This window comes from Somniosus microcephalus, chromosome 3 (genome assembly GCF_052327205.1).
Source record: "Somniosus microcephalus isolate GS21.2 chromosome 3, FLI_Smic_1.0, whole genome shotgun sequence".
Classification (NCBI taxonomy): domain Eukaryota; kingdom Metazoa; phylum Chordata; class Chondrichthyes; order Squaliformes; family Somniosidae; genus Somniosus; species Somniosus microcephalus.
The window spans coordinates 197,504,548-197,528,489 of NC_140989.1; the positions used below are offsets into that span (position 1 = coordinate 197,504,548).

Consider the following 23,942-nt stretch of genomic DNA (forward strand, 5'->3'; position numbering starts at 1 on the left):
TGTCCCACCTTCCCAGTAGAGGTTGAGGAGAAGGCTACCAATAGCTTCAAAGTTCTGGGATCCAGAACTCCTGCGTACTCACCTGAAAAGAAAAATGCTTGAGGAACATCATAATATGCAGGCTCTGAGGTCAATCTACAAATATCTCCTGCAACTGACAGATGTAGCTCTCAAGTCTACAGCTGTCCTTTGCAGAAGTTTTATCTTCATTTCAAGAACTAATGCAGCCAGTGGCAGCTTTTAAAAATTATTCATTCTGGGAATATGGGTGTTGCTATCAAGGCCAGCATTTATTGCCCACCCCTAGTTGCCCTTGAGAAGGTGGTGGTGGGCCGCCTTCTTGAACCGCTGCAGTCCGTGTGGTGAAGCTACTCCCACAGTGCTGTTAGGTAGGGATTTCTAGGATTTTGACCCAATGACGATGAAGGAACAGTGATATACGTCCAAGTCAGGCTGGTGTGTGACTTGGAGGGGTATTTGGAGGTGGTGGTGTTCCCATGCACCTGCTGCACTTGTCCTTCTAGGTAGTGGAGGTTGTGGCTTTGGGAGGTGCTGTCCAGCTTCATTGGATCTACAGCAGATCCCCAGTTAAGAAGTAGCCAGAGACTAGTCAGTGCCTCCACCTCCATGAAAACACAGACTGCAGCTCTGGAGCAATAGATGACAGATTGGAGCGCAGCATGACTCACAACTTCCAGTCCGTGGCGATCACTGTGTCTTATGGTTTTCAGGATCTAATAGCTGCCATTAGACCAGGCAATAGCAAAATATTGCGGATGCTCGAAATCTGAAATAACAATAGAAAGTGCTGGAAACACTCAGCAGGTCAGGCAGCATCGAAGAGAGAGAAACAGAGTCAACGTTTTGGGTCGAACCTTTCGGCAGAATTGGAAAAGGTTAGGGAGGAGAGATTTTTAAGCAGGGGCAGGGAGGAGGGGAGGAAAGAACAAAGGGAAGGTCTGTGATAGGATGGAAGGCAGGAGAGATTGACTGACAAACGGGATGATGGTGCAAGGCAAAAGGAGAGGTAATGGGACAAGTTAAGAAACAAAAGATGGCTCTAGGTGAGGTGTGAATGATGATGGAAGCAACATTAACAGTTACCATGTGAGGAAACAAGAGGAAAAATATAAAGAAATACAGGAGCCAATTTATAGTCTGAAATTGTTGAACTCGATGTTAAGTCCAGAAGGCTGTAAAGTGCCTAATCGAAAGATGAGGTGCTGTTCCTCGAGCTTACGTTGAGCTTCATTGGAACAGTGCAAGAGGCCGAGGACAGAGAGGTCAGAGTGGGAGTGGAGCGGAGAATTAAAGTGACAGGCGACTCAGGGTCACACTTGTGGACTGAGTGGAGGTGTTCCGCAAAGCGGTCACCCAATCTGCCTTTGGTCTCCCCAGTGTAGTGGAGACCACATCGTGAGCAGCGAATACAGTATACTAAATTGCAAGAAGTACAAGTAAATCGTTGTTTCACCTGGAAGGAGTGTTTGGGGCTCTGGACGATGGGAAGGGAGGAGGTAAAAGGGCAGGTGTTGCATCTCCTGCGCTTCCATGGGAAGGTGCCGGGCGAAGGGGAGGGGTGTTGTGGGGTGATTGAGGAGTGGACCAGGGTGTCGTGGAGGGAGCAGTCCCTTCGGAATGCTGAAAGTAGGGGGGAGAGTAAGATGTGTTTGGTGGTGGGATCACGCTGGAGGTGACGGAAATGGTCGAGGATGATCCGTTGAATGTGGAGGCTGGTGGGGTGAAAGGTGAGGACACGGGGAACCCTATCGTGGTTCTGGGAGGGAGGGGAGGGGGTGAGAGTAGAAGTGCGGGAAATGGAATGAACACAGTCAAGGGCCGTGTCAACCACGGTAGAGGGGAATCCTCGGTTGAGGAAAAAGGAATAGACCAGGCATCCCGCTGACCAGTAGGGTCGCACATCCAGGACCTAGTGGAATGGCGATGGCTGGCGTCCACCTACCTGATAATGTCATCCCTCAGGATTGCAAGGCTTCTGACCATCCCCCTCATCTCCAATGTCTCACTGGCATGGTGCTCTGAGAGTAGGTTGTCTAGGAATGAGGACCAGAAATGCAGCCAGCAGCGGCTCACTGCCAGGAGACCAGCTGCTGTGAAACAAGGGCCACCTCCATCCCATAACCCTTCTGTAGAGCACGAGGAGCCAATCACCTCCCGTGATACTGGCCGTCAGGTTGTATCTAGAAGTTGCATTGGAATAGGTGAACTGAATGATGTAAATAAATGGCTCTAATGTTATGCCCTAAATGGCGTGACCTGTATATTGTCATAAAACAACATAGCCTCCAACTCATTGTGAATGACATTTTCGTAGATCTGCTAGTGTCATTAAAGTTTTTAATTAATTCTCATCAGCATCAAACATCAGAAATCAACATCACAATAAAAGAGCTATTACGCTACTTGGTTATTTTATAGGCCACCAAATAGTGGGAAGGAGATAGAGGAGCAGATTTGCAAAGAAATTATTAAGTGGTGCAAGAACTATAGAGTTATGATAATGGGAGACTTTAACTACCCCAATATTGAATAGGACCGTGATTGTGTTAAGGGCAGAGAAGGGGAGGAATTTTTGAAGTGTGTTCAGGAGAATTTTCTTGATCAGTATGTTTCCTGACCAACAAGGAAGCATTGCTGAATCTAGTCCTGGGAATGAAGTAGGTCAAGTGGAGACTGTCACAGTTAAAGAGCATTTTGAGAATAGTGATCATAGTATTGTAAGGTTTAGATTAGTTAGGAGGGCTAATTTCAGTGAATTGAGGAGGGATCTAGCCTGGGTAAATTGGAGTCAAAGACTGGCAGGCAGAAATATAATGGAGCAATGGGCGGCCTTTAAAGAGGAGGTGGTTCGGGTGCAGTCTAGGTACATTCCTCCAAGGAGGAAAGGGAGGGCAACCAAAGCCAGAGTTCCCTGGATGACAAAAGAGTCGGAGAGTCAGATGAAGCAGAAAAAGGAGCAGATGACAGATGTCAGCTTGATAATACAAGGGAGAATCAGGCTGAATATAAAAAGTACAGAGGAGAAGTGAAAAAGGAAATAAGAGGGGCAAAGAGTGAGTATAAGAATAGATTGGCAGCTAGCATAAAAGGGAATCCAAAGTTCTTCTATAGGCATATTACCAGTTAAAGGGTTGTCAGAGGAACGGTGGGACTGATTAGGGACCAAAACAGAGAACTACTGGTGGATGCAAAGGCATGGTTGAGGTACTTAATGAGTACTTTGCATCGGTGTTTACCAAGGAAGAGGACTTTGTCAAAGCTATGGTAAACAAGGAGGTTGTTGGAATACTGGATGAGATAAAAATAGATAAAGAGGAGGTACTGGAAAGACTGGCGGTAATTAAAGTGGAGAAGTCACCCGGTCCGGATGGGATGTATCCTCGGTTACTGAGGGAAGTAAGGGTAGAAATTGCAGAGGTGCTGGCCACAATATTCCAATCCTCCTTAGATACAGGGCTGGTGCCAAAGGACTGGAGGATGGCAAATGTTACACCCTTGTTCAAAAAAGGGGAGAAGGAATAACCCTGGCAATTACAGACCAGTCAATTTAACGTCGGTGGTGAGGAAGCTTTTAGAAACAATAATCCGGGAGAAAATTAACAGCCACTTGTGTTAGAACGGATTCTTTTACCCTCAGTCTGGTTCAGCAAACACTGAGTCGAACAACTGGAGAATTCAAACGATTTATTATCCGCGGAGTCTTACTCTGATATATCGACACCGACTCCTGCAAGAGTCTGCGAATCCAACAGAGCAAGCAGTTTGTCCTACAGTGTGCTACATTATTATACTTGCATTTGAGAAGACATTAACACATCATACAGTCTGCACCAATCCCGAGCTGTGCACGTATACAGTTAATTTGATTTCCTGGCCTGGCAGTTTGAAATAACGAAGTCACATTTTACTGAATGGGTTACAGTTAAGTAAATATCCTGGTAATGGGTTCCTGATCACCTAAACATTATGGTAATGCGTTTGCAATCACGGTAATGTGTTTTCTGATCGCCTATTGTCTGTATAACTTCTGCACTCTGCCTTACATTGTTTCTAACAGCAAGGTGTAACATTGTGGGCGCCAGCCATATTAGCAGCCAAAGATCAGTTTAGCCTTTTTATTTTACTTCTTGCTGCCTTCACAGTTTCTTGTTTCTATTTCCTTGACCTTGGTATTCTCATTCCCTCCTTTTATCATTCTATGATACGGTTACGTCTATCTTATTTAGTCGATCAAATTCTTCATTGTCATCGTACTTTACTTCCTTCATTTCACATTCATTGGTCAGTCTTACCATTAACATCTTCGGGCTACCTATTTTTTCCAAAGCTAGCTGCATTCTTCCTAGCACACATTTCATGATTGCTAGTCCAATAAAAATACAGGCGATTGCAACTACTAGGTACATAGCCATATTTATCAACCAGTCATACCATCCTCCAAATCCCCAATCTCCCCAGTTACTTGCTTCCTTCATATTATCCATTTGTTCCCTTATCTTAGTGATAAAGCGGGTGATGTTCTCTGTCTGGTCTCGGACTCCCATAAGGCATTTACCTTTTACTATTGCACAGACACCACCTTCTCGGGCCAGCAGGTAGTCTAGGGCATATCTGTTTTGCATAGTGAATAACCTGAGTTCCGACAATTCTTTAGTGACTGCGTCGAGGGCCCCCATGGTAGCATTACCCAGGATGGTGAGGCCACAGATAAGGTAGTTCCGGTTATTGGCGGCCAGATAGGCTCCAATATAGCCTATAGAGAACAGGCCAGCAAATCCATATCCTATAGAGGTTCCGTGTCCTCCTAGGGATTCAGGATCTTTCCACTTGGAGCAAAACTCTTTCGAGGCTGCCCTGACTACTATTTTTCGGTGGGCTGTCCATTGGGAGGGGCAGGGTACTGTGGTAGGGGTTAAGGTAGCGATGGCTACCGTCCGGGGAGCGGTATCTATTACCATGTAATTAGTAGCTCTTCCTTGGCTCAAGAAAAAGTAGCCTGGTTTGGTATATATCACGGATACGTGTTTCTGCCTTGTGCTTAAATGGCTCGGGGGAAGGAAATAGTCAAAACCTTGGATCTCACGAGTATCAGTAGGCTGGGTATTAGCTATTTTTACTAGCATAAAGGTTTCCCCCCCTACCTTCAGAGTTGTCCCATCCCCTTCTCCACATAAAACTTGTACTCCTTCGGTTATTGACACACATACGGATTGCTCACATGTGCAGCTACCGGTGTCTGGTCCTATCGTACACTGATGGTGGAGGCAGCGTGTCACCAAGCAGGTGTAGTTCTGCTTAACCCATACTGACCTACAACCATAGCCCGTCCCATTCCAACAATTCTCATAGCCACCAGGGTTCCTGCTTAGTTTCAGGCAATTGGCGGGCGGGGTTAAGGTATAGGGTATTGTTATACAGTATTGGTTGTGGGAGGGAGAAGGTGAGCATCTAAAAGAAAGTCCGGGGGAACAATAACCGGGGTTGGGGCAAACACCCCCTCAACAGATATCAGGGGCGGATAACAAACAATTGACTCTGGTGAGTATAGGGCTGCGTGAGTCTGGAGGAATAGGTTGCCCGTCGGGGTTTCTTCAGGGAAAGTGTGTTGGAGATCTCGTTCATGTCTCTTTGTGAGGATACCTTCTACCCTCGAATAGTCGAAGCTGCTCATAGGGGGCAGTCCATTTCTTTTCTTTTCCTGGTTGGACTTTGGATAACAGCTTTGTCCTTTGGTATCGGTAGTTCTGTTGCATTGTCCTGCAGTAACAGACTTGGTCACCTGGCGTCGACAGACGTAATCAAATTTACACTTGGTCCAATGGCATGGCAATGTTCCTCTGTGTATGTATCTCAGCATTAGCGAGCGGTGGGGCTGTCTAATAAGCCCAATGTAGGTGTCCCAGTTGATCACGTTCCATTTCCCGAACCCGCCTGGGTTATCATCATTGCACCGAAGCACGTCTCCGTGGCATAGGTGGTGTACCCGCTTGGGTTGGTTCCGCCGGCATGTCCACCTTCTGGGCCGTTGAGTTATTCCAAGGGTGATCAGGGCACTGATAGAGAGGATCCACAGCGACGTCTGCATGGCTGGTCGGCGCGGCACGTCTGTTTAGGGAGAGATTTCTTGGAAGCAAGAGAGGTTAGCATTCTTTAAGTTTTAGGCATAGCATTACTGACAATTTTACAGTGGTGGAGGTGGACCCAAGCACTCTTTCCCTCTACTTTGGCAGCAGTTGGGGTGGCACCAGCCGGGATAGTACGTATTTGGAACAAGGCCACGGGGAGTAATTTGAGCCATGTAGTTCCCGTCTCGGCCTGTAATTTGGCAAGTTTATTTTTCAAGGTCTGATTAGCCCACTCGACCAGTCCGGCGGCCTGTGGCCTGTAGGCACAATGTAGCTGCTGTTGGATGCCCATTTGAGTGCAGAACTCCTTGTTTACCAGACCCACAAAGTGAGGGCCGTTGTCTGAACTCAATCGGTTTGGAATTCCGTACCTTGGAATAATTTCTCTCATTAAAACTTTTACAACAGTGGAGGCTTTGTTATCCGTAGTCGGGTAGGCCTCAATCCACTTACTAAATACATCAACAATAACCAGTACATATTTATAACACTGACACCTTTCTAACTCAATATAGTCCATCTGGAGGGTCTCAAAGGGACCCGTGGGTAACGGCGTCTTACCCATTTCACAAGGTATGCCTTTTCCCGGGTTATGCTGCTGACAAATGAGGCAGCGACTGCTAACACCTTGAGCCAAAGCTTGTAGTCTAGGATGCCACCATGTAGCTAATAACGTCTCACTAGTTGCTCTGGCACCACAATGAGTTGCAAAGTGTATACATTCAATAACCCATAATGCTAGCTCATCTGACATACAAGTTTGCTCGGCAGGGGTGACCCATAATTTAGACACACAATCATATGTACAACCGAGCTGTTTCCACAGTCCCTTATCACAGCCAGGAGCGTCCTCCTGTAACTTAATGACGTCTTGGATGGTTGGCATTGGCTTTTCCGAGGGAGACTTGCTTTTATTTGAGCTTTTAGTCTGGCTCATCATTCTAGGCACAACCACTCGTTGTTCCTGGAACGCTTCCCTAGCTCCCTGGTCAGCGCATCTATTCCCTATATCTACAGGGGTCTGTCCTGTGTGTGCAGAGCACTTTATCACAGAGATCTGTTTTGGTAGCATGAGGGCTTGTAGCAAATCAGATACTAATTTCTGATGGGATATCTGTGTTCCTGCAGAGGTTAGGAACCCTCTGTTTTTCCATAATTGTCCGAAATCATGAACCACTCCGAAGGCATATCTCGAGTCTGTATAACGTTAACCTTTAAGTCCTTCCCTAAGATACAAGCTCGTATTAATGCGAACAGTTCTGCTTGTTGGGCGGAATACGGAAGTTCAAAGGCGGCCGACTCCAAAGTATTACTGTCCTGATCTACGATTGCATATCCAGAAAGTCTTTTCCCAAGGGGACTGACGGACGCACTTCCATCTACATACATGGTTGTGTCAGGACTCTGTATTGGGGCATTAGATAGATCCTCCCTGACGGAGGTATCTTCCTTGATTAAAAATAGACAATCATGTCCTGGGTCTGTTTGTTCGAGGGGTGGTTCTGTGAGAAAACATGCTGGGTTGATAGTAGTACAATGCTTCTTAATTGAAATGCGCATAACAGGTCTCTGGCCATGAGATTGCAATCCAGCCCATTTGTGATCACGAATTGGTGTTTCACAGACTCATTTCGCAGTGTTACTTCAACTGGTTCTGATATCGGGTACTGGCACACTTGTCCTTGGAATCCGGACAGGCTTTGTGTCTCCCCGGATTTAGGGAGATTGAGCTCTGATCGGACAGATGACATAGCAGCTCCGGTGTCTACCAGAAACGTATGCCGGCTCCCTTCAATCAGCAGGGATAGAACGGGCTCCTTGTCCGACTGGAACTCGTTCGCCACGAGGTTGGCTAGTCAGTACTGGGGAAACGGATTATTCTGGGAGAAGTCTGTATATCTTCCTCGTCCCCGATTTCCCTGCCAACCTCCCCGTTGTCCTTGCATGTGGCCCCCTCTTCCTTGTCTTCGGGAGGGACATTCCCTGCTCCAATGGCCTTGCTGGCCACAATTAAAACAGGTATCTGACCCTGCTTGCCTCCCTCCTCTTCCTCTATCGCCGAAATTTTGTCTTGGGGGAGCGTAGGGTGGGCCATAATTAGGGACGGTTGGTCCGTTGGGATGGCTGGTATCTCTGTACCCTTGTCTATCAACCCACCCTGGGACGCAGTACTGGGGCTCCGTCTGATATCCTATCACATCTTGGGTGGGCTTTGGCTCTTCCTTTTTATCACGTACTCAGTCTTGACCTTGACCTGGGGCTGACTCTCCTGACTCTTACTCTCTTTCCAATAATATTTCACTGCCCTGGCCATCTGGCTGGGACTATTCTCTGACCAGTCCATATTGTTAGTCTTAATTGCTTCAGACACCGAGGTTGGTAGACAATTTATCAGGATAGCACAGTATTGCGGCGAGTTTACTCCGTTCCGGTAATTAGCATCTCCTGACTGACTCCGATATACCTCAGAGAATCTCTCTAGGAATTCCTCTGCTCCCTCGCCCTTTCGTGGTTTAGTATCCAACACCTTGGATATATCAATGGGTTTCTGCAGGGTGGTGGTTAAAGCAGTGAGTATGGCGCGTTCATGAGCAGCACTCTGTGCGTGTTGAGCCTCTAATGTGGCATGGTCCTCAAAGCCTAGGTTAACCAAAAACCTTGCATGTTCGGCGGGATTCAAGATCTGCTGTACTAACGCCCATAAGTCTCTTGATTCAGCATTATAGACGAGTATAGTAGTCCGGAGGAATTCTACAAACAAGGTGGGGGATTTCTTCCTATCTGGCATCCCGGCTAAGATAGCCATTATCTCGTTAGGTTTCCAGGGGTAGAAGATACCTATGGTTCGGGGGTTATCGGCGGCCACTGGAATATTCGCGTTAAAGGCAGGGTTAGGCATTTGTCTCACCGGCAACTGCCGGGGTGTCGGTTTATGTCTGGCGGGTCTCTCGGTATCAGATTCTGATTCCAGGGATGACAAGTCGTCTCCTGAATCTCCACTGTCAATGTCACTATGGTCCCGGCACTCTAAAAAGGGACCTTAAAGCCTTGAGGGTACTCTGGCTCTGACTCTCTAGTCTCTGACTTTGAATCATCTGCCTTTGATTTCTCCGTTTTCGTGACCTTGATGGACTGGGTTGGGGTGGGGAGGGTGTCATCGGGGGCCGATTATTCTTAGTCCTGAGTCGGGTGTAAAAGGCAACAGGGTCGGTATACTGGGGACCCGGTTGTTGGTCTCCCATCTGGACCGGCGGGGGATTATTTACTTGAACCGTGACTGACGGCGGCGGGGAAACGGCACTGGCAGATACTTGAGGTGTCGGCGCGGGGGTTTGTGCAGCTGGTGCGGGTGCCACCGGGGGATAGATGTTAACGTACGGGGGGGGAGCGTGGGGAACAACCTGAGCCCTGTGATTCCATTCGTCCAAATCATCATCACCATCTCCCTCTGTCAAGGCAAGGCCAACCATTGGATTACGTAATCCACTCTTATCAGCCTTTCCAGGCTCGCTCGTGGTCTTTACAGACTCCTGTTTTGAGCGTTTCTCATGAGCGCATTCCTTTTTCAATACCTCTACTGATTTGACTACCCCTCCCCCTGTAAGTGCTATTCATAATTTTAAGGCATTATCCTGCCAACTTGCTAGCAAGGAAGTTTCTTTCAGTTCCTGACAGTACTGTCTCCATAGGGCAATTAGTTCTTTGGTTGTGGTACCCCTGTTACTTTTCCAAATTAGTTCTTGAGCCTTTTTAGCGGCATCTAGATTCTTAGTTCCTCCTAGTGGCCATTGATCACTTCCTAATTTCTTATTTAATCCTCCCGACAACTGTCTGAGTTGCTTCGCTTTGTCAGGATGTTGTTCACAAAGGGTCTGTAAGGCGCTACCCGATTCAGTCGTGGTATCTAAACAGTTGCCCATCTTACTCCCCTTGTGAACTTTACACAGTCGCGTTTTAAACTTGTTCAGAGCCTAGGCGGGCCAAGGTCGACACTCTTTACCTGACACAAGTGCTTATTTCTAAGTTTACACAGTTCCTAGTTATTCCCTCAGTACGTATACTGACCCTCAGTGATATCCGATCACTGACCCTCAGTGATATCCGATCACTGACCCTCAGTGATATCCGATCACTGACCCTCAGTGATATCCGATCACTGACCTAATCACCTATCCCTTCCAGTATTCGCCAGACTGACCTGGATCTCGGCGGGACACCACACGGGAGTTAGCGATTGGCCGACTCGTCGTCAGACTGGCGGAATCAGAGGAAAACCGAGGTAGTACAGGAAACTACTTACATCGGGGGCCCATTTCCTCTCTCCACGTCCGAGATGATTCAACTCTTAGTTCGCAAACTCTCGGTGACTGTCCGTTGAGATCCCACTTCTGACACCAAATGTTAGAACGGATTCTTTTACCCTCAGTCTGGTTCAGCAAACACTGAGTCGAACAACTGGAGAATTCAAACGATTTATTATCCGCGGAGTCTTACTCTGATATATCGACACCGACTCCTGCAAGAGACTGCGAATCCAACAGAGCAAGCAGTTTGTCCTACAGTGTGTTACATTATTATACTTGCATTTGAGAAGACATTAACACATCGTACAGTCTGCACCAATCCTGAGCTGTGCACGTATACAGTTAATTTGATTTCCTGGCCTGGCAGTTTGAAATAAAGAAGTCACATTTTACTGAATGGGTTACAGTTAAGTAAATATCCTGGTAATGGGTTCCTGATCACCTAAACATTATGGTAATGCGTTTGCAATCACGGTAATGTGTTTTCTGATCGCCTATTGTCTGTATAACTTCTGCACTCTGCCTTACATTGTTTCTAACAGCAAGGTGTAACATTGTGGGCACCAGCCATATTAGCAGCCAAAGATCAGTTTAGCCTTTTTATTTTACTTCTTGCTGCCTTCACAGTTTCTTGTTTCTATTTCCTTGACCTTGGTATTCTCACTTGGACAAGCATGGATTAATAAAGGAGAGCCAGCATGGATTTGTTAAGAGCAAATCGTGTTTGATTAGCTTGATTGAGTTTTTTGATCTGGTGACATAAGAAGAAAGAGCAGGAGTCGGCTATAAGGCCCCTCGGGCCTGCTCCGCCATTCAATAAGATCATGGCTGATCATTGACCTCAACTCCACTTTCCCGCCCCATCTCCATATCCCTTGATTCCCCTAGAGACCAAAAGTCTATCTATCTCAGCCTTGAATATACTCAAAGACTCAGCATTCACAACCCTCTGGGGTAGAGAATTCCAAAGATTCGCAACCCTCTGGGTGAAGAAATTCCTCCTCATCTCAGTTTTAAATGGCCGACCCCTTATCCTGAGACTATGCCCCTTAGTTCGAGACACTCCAGCCAGGCGAAACAACCTCTCAGCATCTACCCTGTCAATCCCCTTCAGAATCTTGTATGTTTCAATGAGATCACCTCTCATTCTTCTAAACGCCAGAGAGTATAGGCCCATTCTACACAATCTCTCATCGTAGGACAGCCCTCTCATCCCAAGAATCAATCTAGTGAACCTTTGTTGCACCGCAAGTATATCCTTCCTTAGATAAGGAGACCAAAACTGTGTACAGTACTCCAGGTGTGGTCTCACCAAGGCCCTATACAATTGTAGCAAGACTTCCTTACTCTTATACTCCAACCCCCTTGCAATAAAGGCCAACATGCCATTTGCCTTCCTTATTGCTTGCTGTACCTGCATGCTAGCTTTCTGTGTTTCTTGCATGAGGACACCCAAATCTTTCTGAACACCAACATTTGAAAGTTTCTCACCATTTAAAAAATATTCTGTTTTTCTATTCTTCCTACAAAAGTGAATAACCTCGTATTTCCCTACATTATACTCCATCTGCCACCTTACTGCCCACTCATTAAGTCTGTCTATATCCCTTTGCAGACTCTTTGTGTTCTCCTCACAGGTTACTGTCCCACCTAGCTTTGTATAATCTGCAAATTTTGATACATTACACTCGGTCCCTTCATCTAGGTCATTAATATAGATTGTAAATAGCTGAGGCCCCAACACTGATTCTTGGGGCACCCCACTAGTTACAGCCTGCCAACCTGAAAAAGATCCGTTTATCCCTACTCTCTGTTTTCTGTCTGTTAACCAATCCTCTATCCATGCTACTATATTACCCCCAACCCCATGAGCCCCAATCTTGTGTAATAACCTTTTATGTGGCACCTTATCGAATGCCTTTTGGAAATCCAAATATACTACATCCACTGGTTGCCCTTTATCTACCCTGCTAGTTACATCCTCAAAAAACTCTAATAAATTTGTCAAACACGATTTCCCTTTCATAAAACCATGTTGACTTTGCCTAATCAGGTTATGATTTTCTAAGTGCCCTGATACCACTTCCTCAACAATGGATTCCAGCATTTTCCCGACGACTGATGTCAGGCTAATTGGACTGTAGTTCACTGTTTTCTCTCTCCCTCCTTTCTTGAATAGCGATGTTACATTTGCGACCTTCCAATCCGCTGGGACCATTCCAGAATCTAGGGAATTTTGGAAGATCAAAACCAATGCATCCACTATCTCTTCAGCCACATCTTTTAGAACCCTAGGATGTAGGCTGTCAGGTCCAGGGGATTTATAGGCTTTTAGTCCCATTAGTTTCTCTAGTACTTTTTCTCCACTTATATTAATTACGTTAAGTTCCTCACCCTCATTAGACCTTTGGTTTCCCCACCACTTTTGGTATGCTTCCTGTGTCTTCTACTGTGAAGAGAGGAACAAAATATTTGTTTAACATTTCTGCCATTTCCTTATTCCCCATAATAATTTCTCCTGTCTCAGCCTCTAAGGGACCAATGTTTACTTTTGCTCCTCTTTTTACATACTTGTAGAAACTGTTACAATCTGCTTTTATATTTCTTGCTAGTTTTCTCGCACATTCTATTTTTTCCCTTTTTATCAATTTTTTGGTCAACCTTTGCTGGTTTCTGAAACTCTCCCAATCCTGAGGCTTACTATTATTCTTTGCAACATTATAAGCTTCTTCTCTTCAATCTAAGGCTATCCTTAACTTCTTTAGTTAGCCACGGTTGGATCACTTTTCCCGTGGAGTTTTTGACTCAATGGAATGTATTTTTGTTGAGAATTATGAAATATTTCTTTAAATGCTAGCCACTGCTTATCTGCCGCCATACCTTTTAATCTATTTTTCCAATCTGCCTTAGCCAACTCGCCCCTCATACCTATGTAATTGGCTTTAAGTTTAAGACTCTAGTTTCGGACTTAGACAAGTCACTCTCAAAATTAACGTGAAATTCTATCATATTATGATCACTCTGCCCCAGAGGATCCTTTACTATGAGATTGCTACTCTCATTACACAATACAAGATCTAAAATAGCCTGTTCCCTGGTTGGTTCCATGACATATTGTTCTAGGAAACTGTCCCGAATGCATTCCATGAACTCGTCCTCCAGATTACCTTTGCCAAATTGACTTGTCCTGTCTATATGAAGATTAAAGCGCCCCAAGATTATTGCATTACCTTTGTTTTGAGCTCCCACTATTTCTTGATTAATATTCTGTCCAAAGGTATAGCTACTCTTATGGGGCCTATATACTACCAGTGTTTTCTGCCCCTTGTTGTTCCTTAACCCCACCCATAACTGATTCTACTTCCTGATCTTTCTCGCTACTCTCCTTATGTCATCCTTTATTATCAGGGCTACTCCTCCTCCTTTTCCATTCTGCCTGTTTTTTCGAAACATCAAGTACCCTGGAACATTTAGTTCCCAACCTTGGCCACTTTGCAACCATGTCTCTGTAATGGCTATTGGAATAAACCTATTTATCTCTATTTGTGCTACTAGGTCATCTATCTTGTTATGAATGCTTCGTGCATTCAGATAAAGAGCCTTTAATTAATTTTTTTTACCATTATTCCCTGCTTTGACCTTATTCTCTGTTGCACTGCTACCGTTAAACTCTGTCCCTTCCTGTTACACTCTGCTTATTTTTACCCAGATCGCTACACTGCTCTATTGCCTTGACCTTTCTCCTTAGATTTCTAAATTTCCCCTCACCTGACTGCTCCCCCCTCCCTTTATTAGTTTAAAGCCCTATCTGCAGCCCTAGTTATTCGATTCGCCAGGACGCTGGTCCCAGCCTGGTTTAAGTGGAGCCTGTGGTAAACCACTGTTTGTATTCCTGTTTGTCCTGTTTGTATTCCACTGTGTACATGCCTGGACATGCCTCGGCTGACTCCTCCCACAGGTCCTAGTATAAAGGTGACTGCTCCCCAGCCCTTGGTATCCTGGACCGGTCGACCACTCGAGGCAGACCTCCATTCTGTTGTTAATAAAAGCCTTTAGTTACTCTTCTAACTCTCAGTCTTTTATGAGTAATTGATAGCGCATCAGAGCCCATCCTGACGGAGCAGCTCCCTGCTTCCCCAGTACTGGTGCCAGTGCCCCATGAATTGAAACCCCATTTTCCCACACCACTCTTTGAGCCATGCATTTAGCTTGACCCTATCCCAATTTGCGCGTGGCTCAGGTAGTAATCAGAGATTATTATCCTTGTGGTTCTGCTTATTAATTTAGACCCTAGCTCCTCAAACTCCCTCAGCGGACCCTCATTCTTAGTTCTACCTATGTCGTTGGTTCCTACAATGGACCACGACAACTGGATCCTCCCCCTTCCACTCCAAGTTCTTCTCCAGCTGCGAGGAGATATCCTTAACCCTGGCAGTCTTCGGGACTCTTTCGCGGCTGCAGAGAACAGTATCTATCCCCCTGACTATACTGTCCCCTACTAGAGAGGGTGGATGAGGGCAGTGCAGTTGATGTTGTGTATATGGACTTTCAAAAGGCGTTTGATAAATAAAGTACCACATATTAGACTTGTTATCAAAATAGAAGCCCTTGGGATAAAAGGGGCAGTAGCAGCATGGATACACAATTGGCTAAGTGATAGAAAACAGAGTTGTGGTGAATGGCTGTTTTTTCAGACTGGAGGGAGGTATACAGTGACGTTCCCCCAAGGTTCAGTACTAGGACCACTGCTGTTTTTGATATACATTAATGACTTTTACTTGGGGGTACAGGGCACAATTTTGAAATTTGCAGATGACACGAAACTTGGAAGTGTAATAAACAGTGAGGAAGATAGTAATAGACTTCAAGAAGACATAGACAGGCTGGTGGAATGGGCGGACACTTGGCAGATGAAATTCACTGCAGAGAAGTGGGAGGTGATGCATTTTGGTACGAAGAATGAGGAGAGACCACACAGACTAAATGGTATAATTTAAAAGGGGGTAGAAGAAGAGACCTGGGGGTGCTTGTGCACAAGTCTTTGAAGGTGGCAGGACAGGTTAACAACGCAGTTAATAAAGCATATGGGATCCTGGGGAACAAATGAGTGTGGGTTCGGAACTCGCCTCCAACCCGCCTCCGCGGGATTTTGTCGGTGCCGGTTTTGCAAGGCGGGAAACGGTCTCGCCTCCAGCTGGCCAGAGAGCTTGTTAAGAGGCTTAAATGCTCGTTAACGGCCTCTCTAAGCCTATTTTGAGAGGCCCTCGTTACTTTTCGACCATTTCGGCGTGTTCCACGACCCTCCTAAACCACGCCAGCTAAACCTGGCGGGTTAACAAGTGGGTGGTCTCCTCACAGCTGCACTCAAACATTAAATCAGAGATTTCATCAGGGATTAGTTGCAGGTGGCAGAACTTTGCTTTAAAATGTCTGAGCACTTTTAGCAGGCCTTCCAAAGTCAGAGGTGCTGCAGCTTGAATCTATCAACTGTGGGACCTCCTTGGAAGACACTCTCCCCGCTTGCAATGAGTGCTTCCCCAAGGGAGGCATCTGCAAGCAGCATGGGAACCATTCATTTTCTTTCACCATGGATCTCAGATGAGGATGAGGAGGAGGATGAGGATTCTGAGGAGGAGGAGGATCTGGAGGAGGAGGAGGAGCAGGGGGAGGTCAGAGCGCCGGTGTATTGACCAGCAGCAGCGGCAGCACTCGAGCACATGGCTGCCCATGATGCAAGGGATGAACTTATCCTGGCCAGATTTGCATAGGTTGCCACATGTCCTTGGCTCCATCTTAAGACATCATTGACAATGGACATGACTCTTTGGCCTCCTTTCACTCTGGCCACCAACCTGACAATGCAAGTGTCGCGGAGCCCGCAATGTGCAGCTGCCTAAGGCGAAAGAACAGATGCCATATGCCAACATTTTAGTATCAAATCATTTTAATGCTTTCCAACAGGGATGGCATTTCATCAATACATATAAACATTCACCCAATCTGCACACAGATCTGGAGGTTATATCCCTTGCCAGCTGAACCCACACAGCCTTGGTTTCTTTGGGAGGCCTCTTCCTCCCAGATGAGTGGAAGAGCACCTCCCTGCTAGCTCTCACCCCCTCAACCAACATTTGCAGCGGCTCATCCGAGGACCTCGGGGAGGCCCTTGCCTTGGAATTGGACATAGTGGTTTCTCAGAATATGTTGCAGGTGGTGCAGCATCGGCAGAAATCCTGTGGCAGCAAGCAGCCCTAAAATCAGGCTGGAAAAGTGATGTCAGCAGAGGCGGGTTTCAGTCCCAAAACACTAATTGACCAAGGGCATCCCACACCTCTGAAATCAAGTGGCCAATCAGGGGAAAATCGCAATTATTTTGAAAACTATCAGTGGAGGCAGGTTTCAAACCCACTTAAACCGAAGCCCGCCTCCAGTGGGAAAATCGCCCCCATAGAGTACAAATGACTGGAAGTTATGCTAAACCTATATAAAACACTAGTCCTGCCCCAGCTGGGCACCCCACTTTAGAAAGAATGTGGAGGCTTTAGAGAGGGTACAGAAGAGATTTACTAGAATGGTTCCAGGGATGAGGGATTATAGTTACATGGATAGACTAGAGAAGCTGGGGTTGTTCTCCTTGGAGTAGAGAAGGTTAAGTGGAGATTTGATAGAGGCGTTTAAAATCATGAAGGATTTAGATAAGAGTAAATAAAGAGAAACTGTTTCCAATGGCTGAAGGGTAGATTGGGCCTATACTCTCTGGAGTTTCGAAGAATGGGTGGTGATCTCATTGAAACATATAAGATTCTGAGGGGCATTGACAGGGTAGATGCCGAGAGGTTCTTTCCCCTGGCTGGAAAGTTTGGAACTAGAGGGCATAGTCTCAGGATAAGGGGTCGGCCATTTAAGACCGAGATGAGGAGGAATTTCTTCATTAAGAGGGTTGTGAATCTTTGGAATTCTCTACCACAGAGGGCTGTGGATGCAGAATCGTTGAGTATATTCAAAGCCGAGATAGCTTTTTGAACTCTAGGGGAATCAAGGGATATGGAGATCGGGTGGGAAAATGGAGTTGAGGTTGAAGATCAGCCATGATCTTATTGAATGGTGGAGCAGGCTCAAGGGGCTGTATGGACTACTCCTGCTCCTAATTCTTATGTTCTTATAAGGGTCGATAACGAGAGGGCACAGATTTAAGATGATTGGCAAAAGAACCAGAGGCGACATGAGGAAAAGCTTTTTTATACGAGTGGTTAGGATTTGGAATGCACTGCCTGATAGGATGGTGGATGCAGATTCAATAGTAGCGTTCAAAAGGGAATTGGAGAAAGACTTGGAGAAAAAAATTGCAGGGATATGGGACTAATTGGATTGCTCTTCGAAAGAGCTGGCGCAAATTTGATGGGCTGAATGGCCTCCTTCTGTGCTGTACCAATCCATGATTCTATGACCTCAACCCTTCCTGCCGGGCTTTGGATTTAACAAAAGATGGCAGTCCTGAATTTGATGTAGTACCAGTATTGCTATAGTAGAACAATGTGGATAACACGTTTAGGGAGTTGGTCACACTGCAGGTAAAGGCTGCACAGGCAGGAAGGGAATGGGTGACCACCAGGCAGAGTAGTTGGTGCAGGCAGGTCGTGCAGGGGTCCCCTGTGGTCATCCCCCTTTCAAACAGATATATCACTTTGGATATTGTTGAGGGGGATAGCTCATCGGGGGAAGGCAGCAGCAGCCAACTTCCTGGCACCATGGGTGGTCCTGCTGCACAGGACGGGAGGAAAAAAAGCGGGAGAGCTATAGAGATAGGGGATTCCATTGTAAGGGGAATAGATAGGCTTTTCTGCGGCCGCAAACGAGACCCCAGGATGGTATGTTGCCTCCCTGGTGCAAGGGTCAAGGATGTCTCGGAGCGGCTGCAGGGCATTCTGGAGGGGGAGGGTGAACAGCCAGATGTCGTGGTGCATATAGGTACCAAAGATATAGGTAAAAAATGGGATGAGGTCCTAAAAGCTGAATATAGGGAGTTAGGAGGTAAATTAAAAAATAGGACCTCAAAGGTAGTAATCTCAGGATTGCTACCAGTGCCACGTGCTAGTCAGAGTAGAAATACAGGAAACTTTGTGATATCCGGCACCGACGGGACCGGCGTGTTGCTGATCTATCAAAACTGCCAGACATACAAAGTTAATGTTGAAGCATATGGAGGTTTTCATCTCCGTATCTGAGAAAAAACACTGTTGCTTCGCAACAGCTTCTAAAGAGTCGGCTGCAGCTGCAAGCGTCTCTAGCTGAAGCTGTTGCTATAGCTACAGACCTTGCAGTGCCTGACTGGGAAAAAAAAAGAACAAGAACTGAAAAAACCTATAGAAAACGGCTCCTGATTTTTGCCGTTAGATCGAGTATTCCGGACATACAACCTCCGGATAAACCAAAGTTTCCTGTAGAAGGATATTTCAGATGAATATGTGGCGAGAGGAATGGTGCAAGGGGGAGGGATTCAAATTCCTGGGACATTGAAACCGGTTCTGGGGGAGGTGGGACCAGTACAAACTGGACGGTTTGCACCTGGGCGGGACCGGAACCGATGTCCTAGGGGGAGTGTTTGCTAGTGCTGTTGGGAAGGGTTTAAACTAAAATGGCAGGGGGTTGGGAACCTGTGCAGGGAGACAGAGGAAAGGGAAACAAAAGACAGAAAGGAGAAAAGCAAAAGTGGAAGTCAGAGAAATCAAGGGTGTAAATCAAACAGGGTCACAGTAAATAATAATTCTAAAAGGAATAAGAGTGTTAAAAAATCAAGCCTGAAGGCTTTGAATCAGAATCAGAATCAGAAACCCCACAGTGCAGATAGAGGCCATTTCGGCCCATCGAGCCTGCACCGACACATATCCCACCCGATCCCTGTAACCCCTACACCAACACATATCCCACCCTATCCCCGTAACCCCACGTATTTAATCCCCCTAACACTAAGGGTCAATTTATCATAGCCAATCAACCTAACCCGCACATCTTTGGACTGTGGGAGGAAACCGGAGCACCCGGAGGAAACCCACGCAAACACGGGGAGAATGTGCAAACTCCACACAGACAGTCACCCGAGGCCGGATTCGAACCCGGGTCCCTGGCGCTGTGAGGCAACAGTGCTAACCACTATGCCACCGTGCTGCCCACGCATTGTGTCTTAATGCGAGGAGCATTCGTAATAAGGTAGATGAATTAGCTGCGCAAATAGATGTAAACAGTTATGATATAATTGGGCTCCGGGATGACCAAGTCTGGGAATTCAACATCCGGGGTATTCAATATTCAGGAAGGACAGGAAAAAAGGAAAATAAGGTGGGGTAGCATTGCTGGTTAAAGAGATTAACACAATTGTAAGGAAAGATATTGGTTCTAATGATGTGGAATCTGTATGGGCAGCGCTGAGAAATACCAAGGGGCAGAAAACATTAGTGGAAGTTGTATACAGACCCCCAAACAGTAATGCTGAGGTTGGGGATGGCATTAAACGGGAAATTAGAGACGCGTGCAATAAGAACACAGCAGTTATCATGGGTGACTTTAATCTACATGTAGATTGCGCTAACCAAATTAGTAACAATACTGTGGAGGAGGAATTCCTAGCGTGTATACAGGATGGTTTCCTGGACCAATATGTCGAGGAACCAACTAGAGATCAGGCCATCTTAGACTGGGTATTATGTAATGAGAAAGGATTAATTAGCAATCTTGTTGTGCGAGGACCCTTGGGGAGGAGCGATCATAATATGATAGAATTCTTCATTAAAATGGAGAGTGAAGTAGTTGACTCAGAGACTAGGGTCCTGAATTTAAATAAAGGAATCTACGATGGTATGAGGCACGAGTTGGCCAGGATGGATTGGGGAACGTTACTTAAAGGGTTGACGGTGGATAGGCAATGGCAAACATTTAAAGATCGCATGGATGAACTACAGAATTTTTTCATCCCTGTTTGGCGTAAAAATAAAACAAAAAAGGTGACTAACAAGGGAAATTAGGGATAGCATAAGATCTAAGGAGAGGACTTATAATTTGGCCAGAAAATGCAGCAAACCTGAGGATTGGGAGCAGTTTAGGATACAACAAAGGAGGACAAAGGGATTAATTAAGAGGGGGAAAATAGATTATGAGAGTAAGCTTGCAGGGAACATAAAAACTGACTGTAAAAGCTTCTATAGATATTTGAAGAGAAAAAGATTGGTGAAGTCAAGCGTAGGTCCCTTGCAGTCAGAATCAGGGGAATTTATAATGGGGAACAAAGAAATGGCAGCCCAATTTAATACATACTTTGGTTCTGTCTTCACAAAGCAGAACACAAATAACCTCCCAGAGATGTCGGGGGACATAGGGTCTAATGAGAAGAAGGAATTGAATGAAATCAGTATTTCTGGGAAATGGTGTTAGGGAAATTGACGGGATTGAAGGCCGATAAATCCCCAGGGCCTGATAATCTACATCAGGGTACTTAAGGAAGTGGCCCTAGAAATAGTAGATGCATTGCTGGTCATCTTCCAAAATTCTATAGACTCTGGAACAGTTCCCATGGATTGGAGGATAGCTAATGTAACCCCACTATTTAAAAAAGGTAGTAGAGAGAAAGCGGGGACTTATAGTCTGACATCAGTAGTGGGGAAAATGCTAGAGTCCATTATAATAGATGTAATAGCAGAGCACTTGGAAAACAGTGACAGGATCGGACAAAGTTGACATGGATTTACAAAAGGTAAATCATGCTTGACTAATCTACTGGAATTTTTTGAGGATGTAACTGGTAAAATAGATAAGGGAGAACCAGTGGATGTGGTGTATTTGGACTTTCAGCAGCGAGTATAAGCCCAATCGACCCAATCTCTCCTCATACGTAATTCCTGCCATCCCAGGTATCAGTGTGGTGAATCTTCGCTGCACTCCCTCCATGGCAAGAACATCCTTCCTCAGATAAGGCGACCAAAACTGCACACAATACTCAAGGTGTGGTCTTACCAAGGCCCCGTACAACTGCAGCAAGACATCCTTGTTCCTGTACTCGAACCCTCTCGCTACGAAGGCCAACATACCATTTGCCTTCTTAACCGCCTGCTGCACCTGCATGCTTACCGTCAGCGACTGGTGCACAAGGACACCCAGGTCTCGTTGCACTTCCCCTTCTCCCAATCTATTGCCGTTCAGATAATAATCTGCCTTCTTGTTTTTGCCACCAAAGTGGATAACCTCGCATTTATCCACATTATACAGCATCTGCCATGCTTCTGCCCAATCACCCAACCTGTCCAAATCATACTGGAGTTTCTCGGCATTCTCCTCACAGCAGACGCCCCCACCCAGCTTTGTGTCGTCTGCAAACTTGGAGATATTACATCTAGTTTCCTCATCTAGATCATTTATATATATTGTGAATAGCTGGGGTCCCAGGACCAATCCCTGCGGTACCCCACTAGACACTGACTGCCACTCGGAAAAAGAGCCATTTATTCCAACTCTTTGCTTCCTGTCTGCCAACCAGTTCTTTATCCAAGTCAGTACCTTACCCCCAATCCCATGTGCCTTAACTTTACACGCTAATCGCTTATGCGGGACCTTATCGAAAGCCTTCTGAAAGTCCAAATACACCACATCCACTGGTTCTCCCTTATCTGTTCTACCAGTTACATCCTCAAAAAATTCCAGATTAGTCAAGCACGATTTACCTTTTGTAAATCCTTGTTGAATTCGTCCGATCCTGTCACTGCTATTACATCTTTTATAATGGACTCTAGCATTTTCCCCACTACCGATGTCAGGCTTACCGGTCTATAATTCCCCGTTTTCTCTCTACCACCTTTCTTGAATAGTTGGGTAACATTAGCTACCCTCCAATCCATGGGAACTGTTCCAGAGTCTATCGAATTTTGGAAAATGACCAGCAATGCATCTACTATTTCTAGGGCCACTTCCTTAAGTACCCTAGGATGTAGATTATCAGGCCCTGGGGATTTATTGGCCTTCAATCCCGTCAATTTCCGTAACACCATTTCCCGACAAATACTGATTTCTTTCAGTTCCTCCCTCTCATTAGACCCTATGTTCCCCGACATCTCTGGGAGGTTATTTGTGTCCTCTTTTGTGAAGACAGAACCAAAGTATGTATTTAATTGGGCTGCCATTTCTTTGTTCTCCATTATAAATTTCCCTCATTCTGACTGCAAGGGACCTATGCTTGACTTCACCAATCTTTTTCTCTTCACATATCTGTAAAAGCTTTTACAGTCAGTTTTTATGTTCCCTGAAAGCTTACTCTCATACTCTATTTTCCCCTCTCTTAATTAATCCCTTTGTCCTCCTTTGCTGAATCCTAAACTGCTCCCAATCCTCAGGTTTACTGCATTTTCTGGCCAATTTATATGTCCTCTCCTTGGATCTTATGCTATCCCTAATTTCTCGTTAGCCACGGTTGAGTCACCTTTTTTGTTTTATTTTTATGCCAAACAGGGATGAACAAATTCTGTAGTTCATCCATGCGATCTTTAAATGTTTGCCATTGCCTATCCACCGTCAACCCTTTGAGTAACATTCCCCAATCAATCCTACCCAACTTGCGCTTCATACCATCGTAGTTTCCTTTATTTAAATTCAGGACCCGAGTCTCTAAGTCAACTACTTCACTCTCCATCTTAATGAAGAATTCGATCATATTATGATCGCTCCGCCCCAAGGGGCCCTCGCACAAGATTGCTAATTAATCCTTTCTCATTACATAATACCCAGCCTAAGATGGCCTGGTCTCTAGTTGGTTCCTCAACATATTGGTCCAGGAAACCATCCCGTATACACTTCAGGAATTCCTCCTCCACAGTATTGTTACTAGTTTGGTTAGCCCAATCTATATGTAGATTAAAGTCACCCATGATAACTGCCGTGCCCTTATTGCACGTGTCTCTAATTTCCCATTTAATGCCATCCCCAACCTCCGCATTACTGTTTGGAGGTCTGTATACCACTCCCACTAATGTTTTCTGCCCCTTGGTATTTCTCAGTTCTACCCATACAGATTCCACATCATCAGAGCTAATATCCTTCCTTTCAATTGTTTTAATCCCCTCTTTAACCAGCAATTCTACCCCACCTCCTTTTCCTTTTTGCCTATCTTTCCTGAATATTGAATATCCCTGGATGTTGAGTTCCCAGCCCTGGTCACACTGGAGCCATGTTTCTGTAATGCCAATCATATCAGTTTACCTCTATTTGCACAGCTAATTCATCCACCTTATCATGCTTTCATTTTGAAGGTGATGCAAAATACCTCAAAGCAAACCAGAAATACCCCTTGGCTTTGCCGAGCAACGGCGCTGGTGGTTTTTATTCCCCTTCTTTGTCCAGCGAGCAGTTTCTTCCGGATCAACACAAACAGCCAGCGTAAAGCAAGTGCTTCTGTACAAGTCCCGGCCAGGCGGGAGCGCGCACGCCCATTGTCCGCTAGTGATGACCTTATCAC

The 23,942-nt window shown here is 45.7% G+C and overlaps 1 protein-coding gene across 1 annotated transcript; it reads right to left on the reverse strand.

Moving 5' to 3' along the window:
* Positions 1-3,693: 3,693 nt before the first annotated feature.
* On the reverse strand, positions 3,694-23,930 carry LOC147121664 (syncytin-1-like). Its single transcript, XM_085982115.1, has 3 exons — positions 23,751-23,930; positions 12,845-12,899; positions 3,694-6,144 (listed from the first exon to the last, which is right to left on the reverse strand). The coding sequence occupies exon 3, from the start codon at positions 5,142-5,144 to the stop codon at positions 4,218-4,220; it is 927 nt and encodes a 308-aa protein (XP_085838241.1). The 5' UTR covers positions 5,145-6,144; positions 12,845-12,899; positions 23,751-23,930; the 3' UTR covers positions 3,694-4,217.
* Between the last annotated feature and the right edge of the window lie 12 nt (positions 23,931-23,942).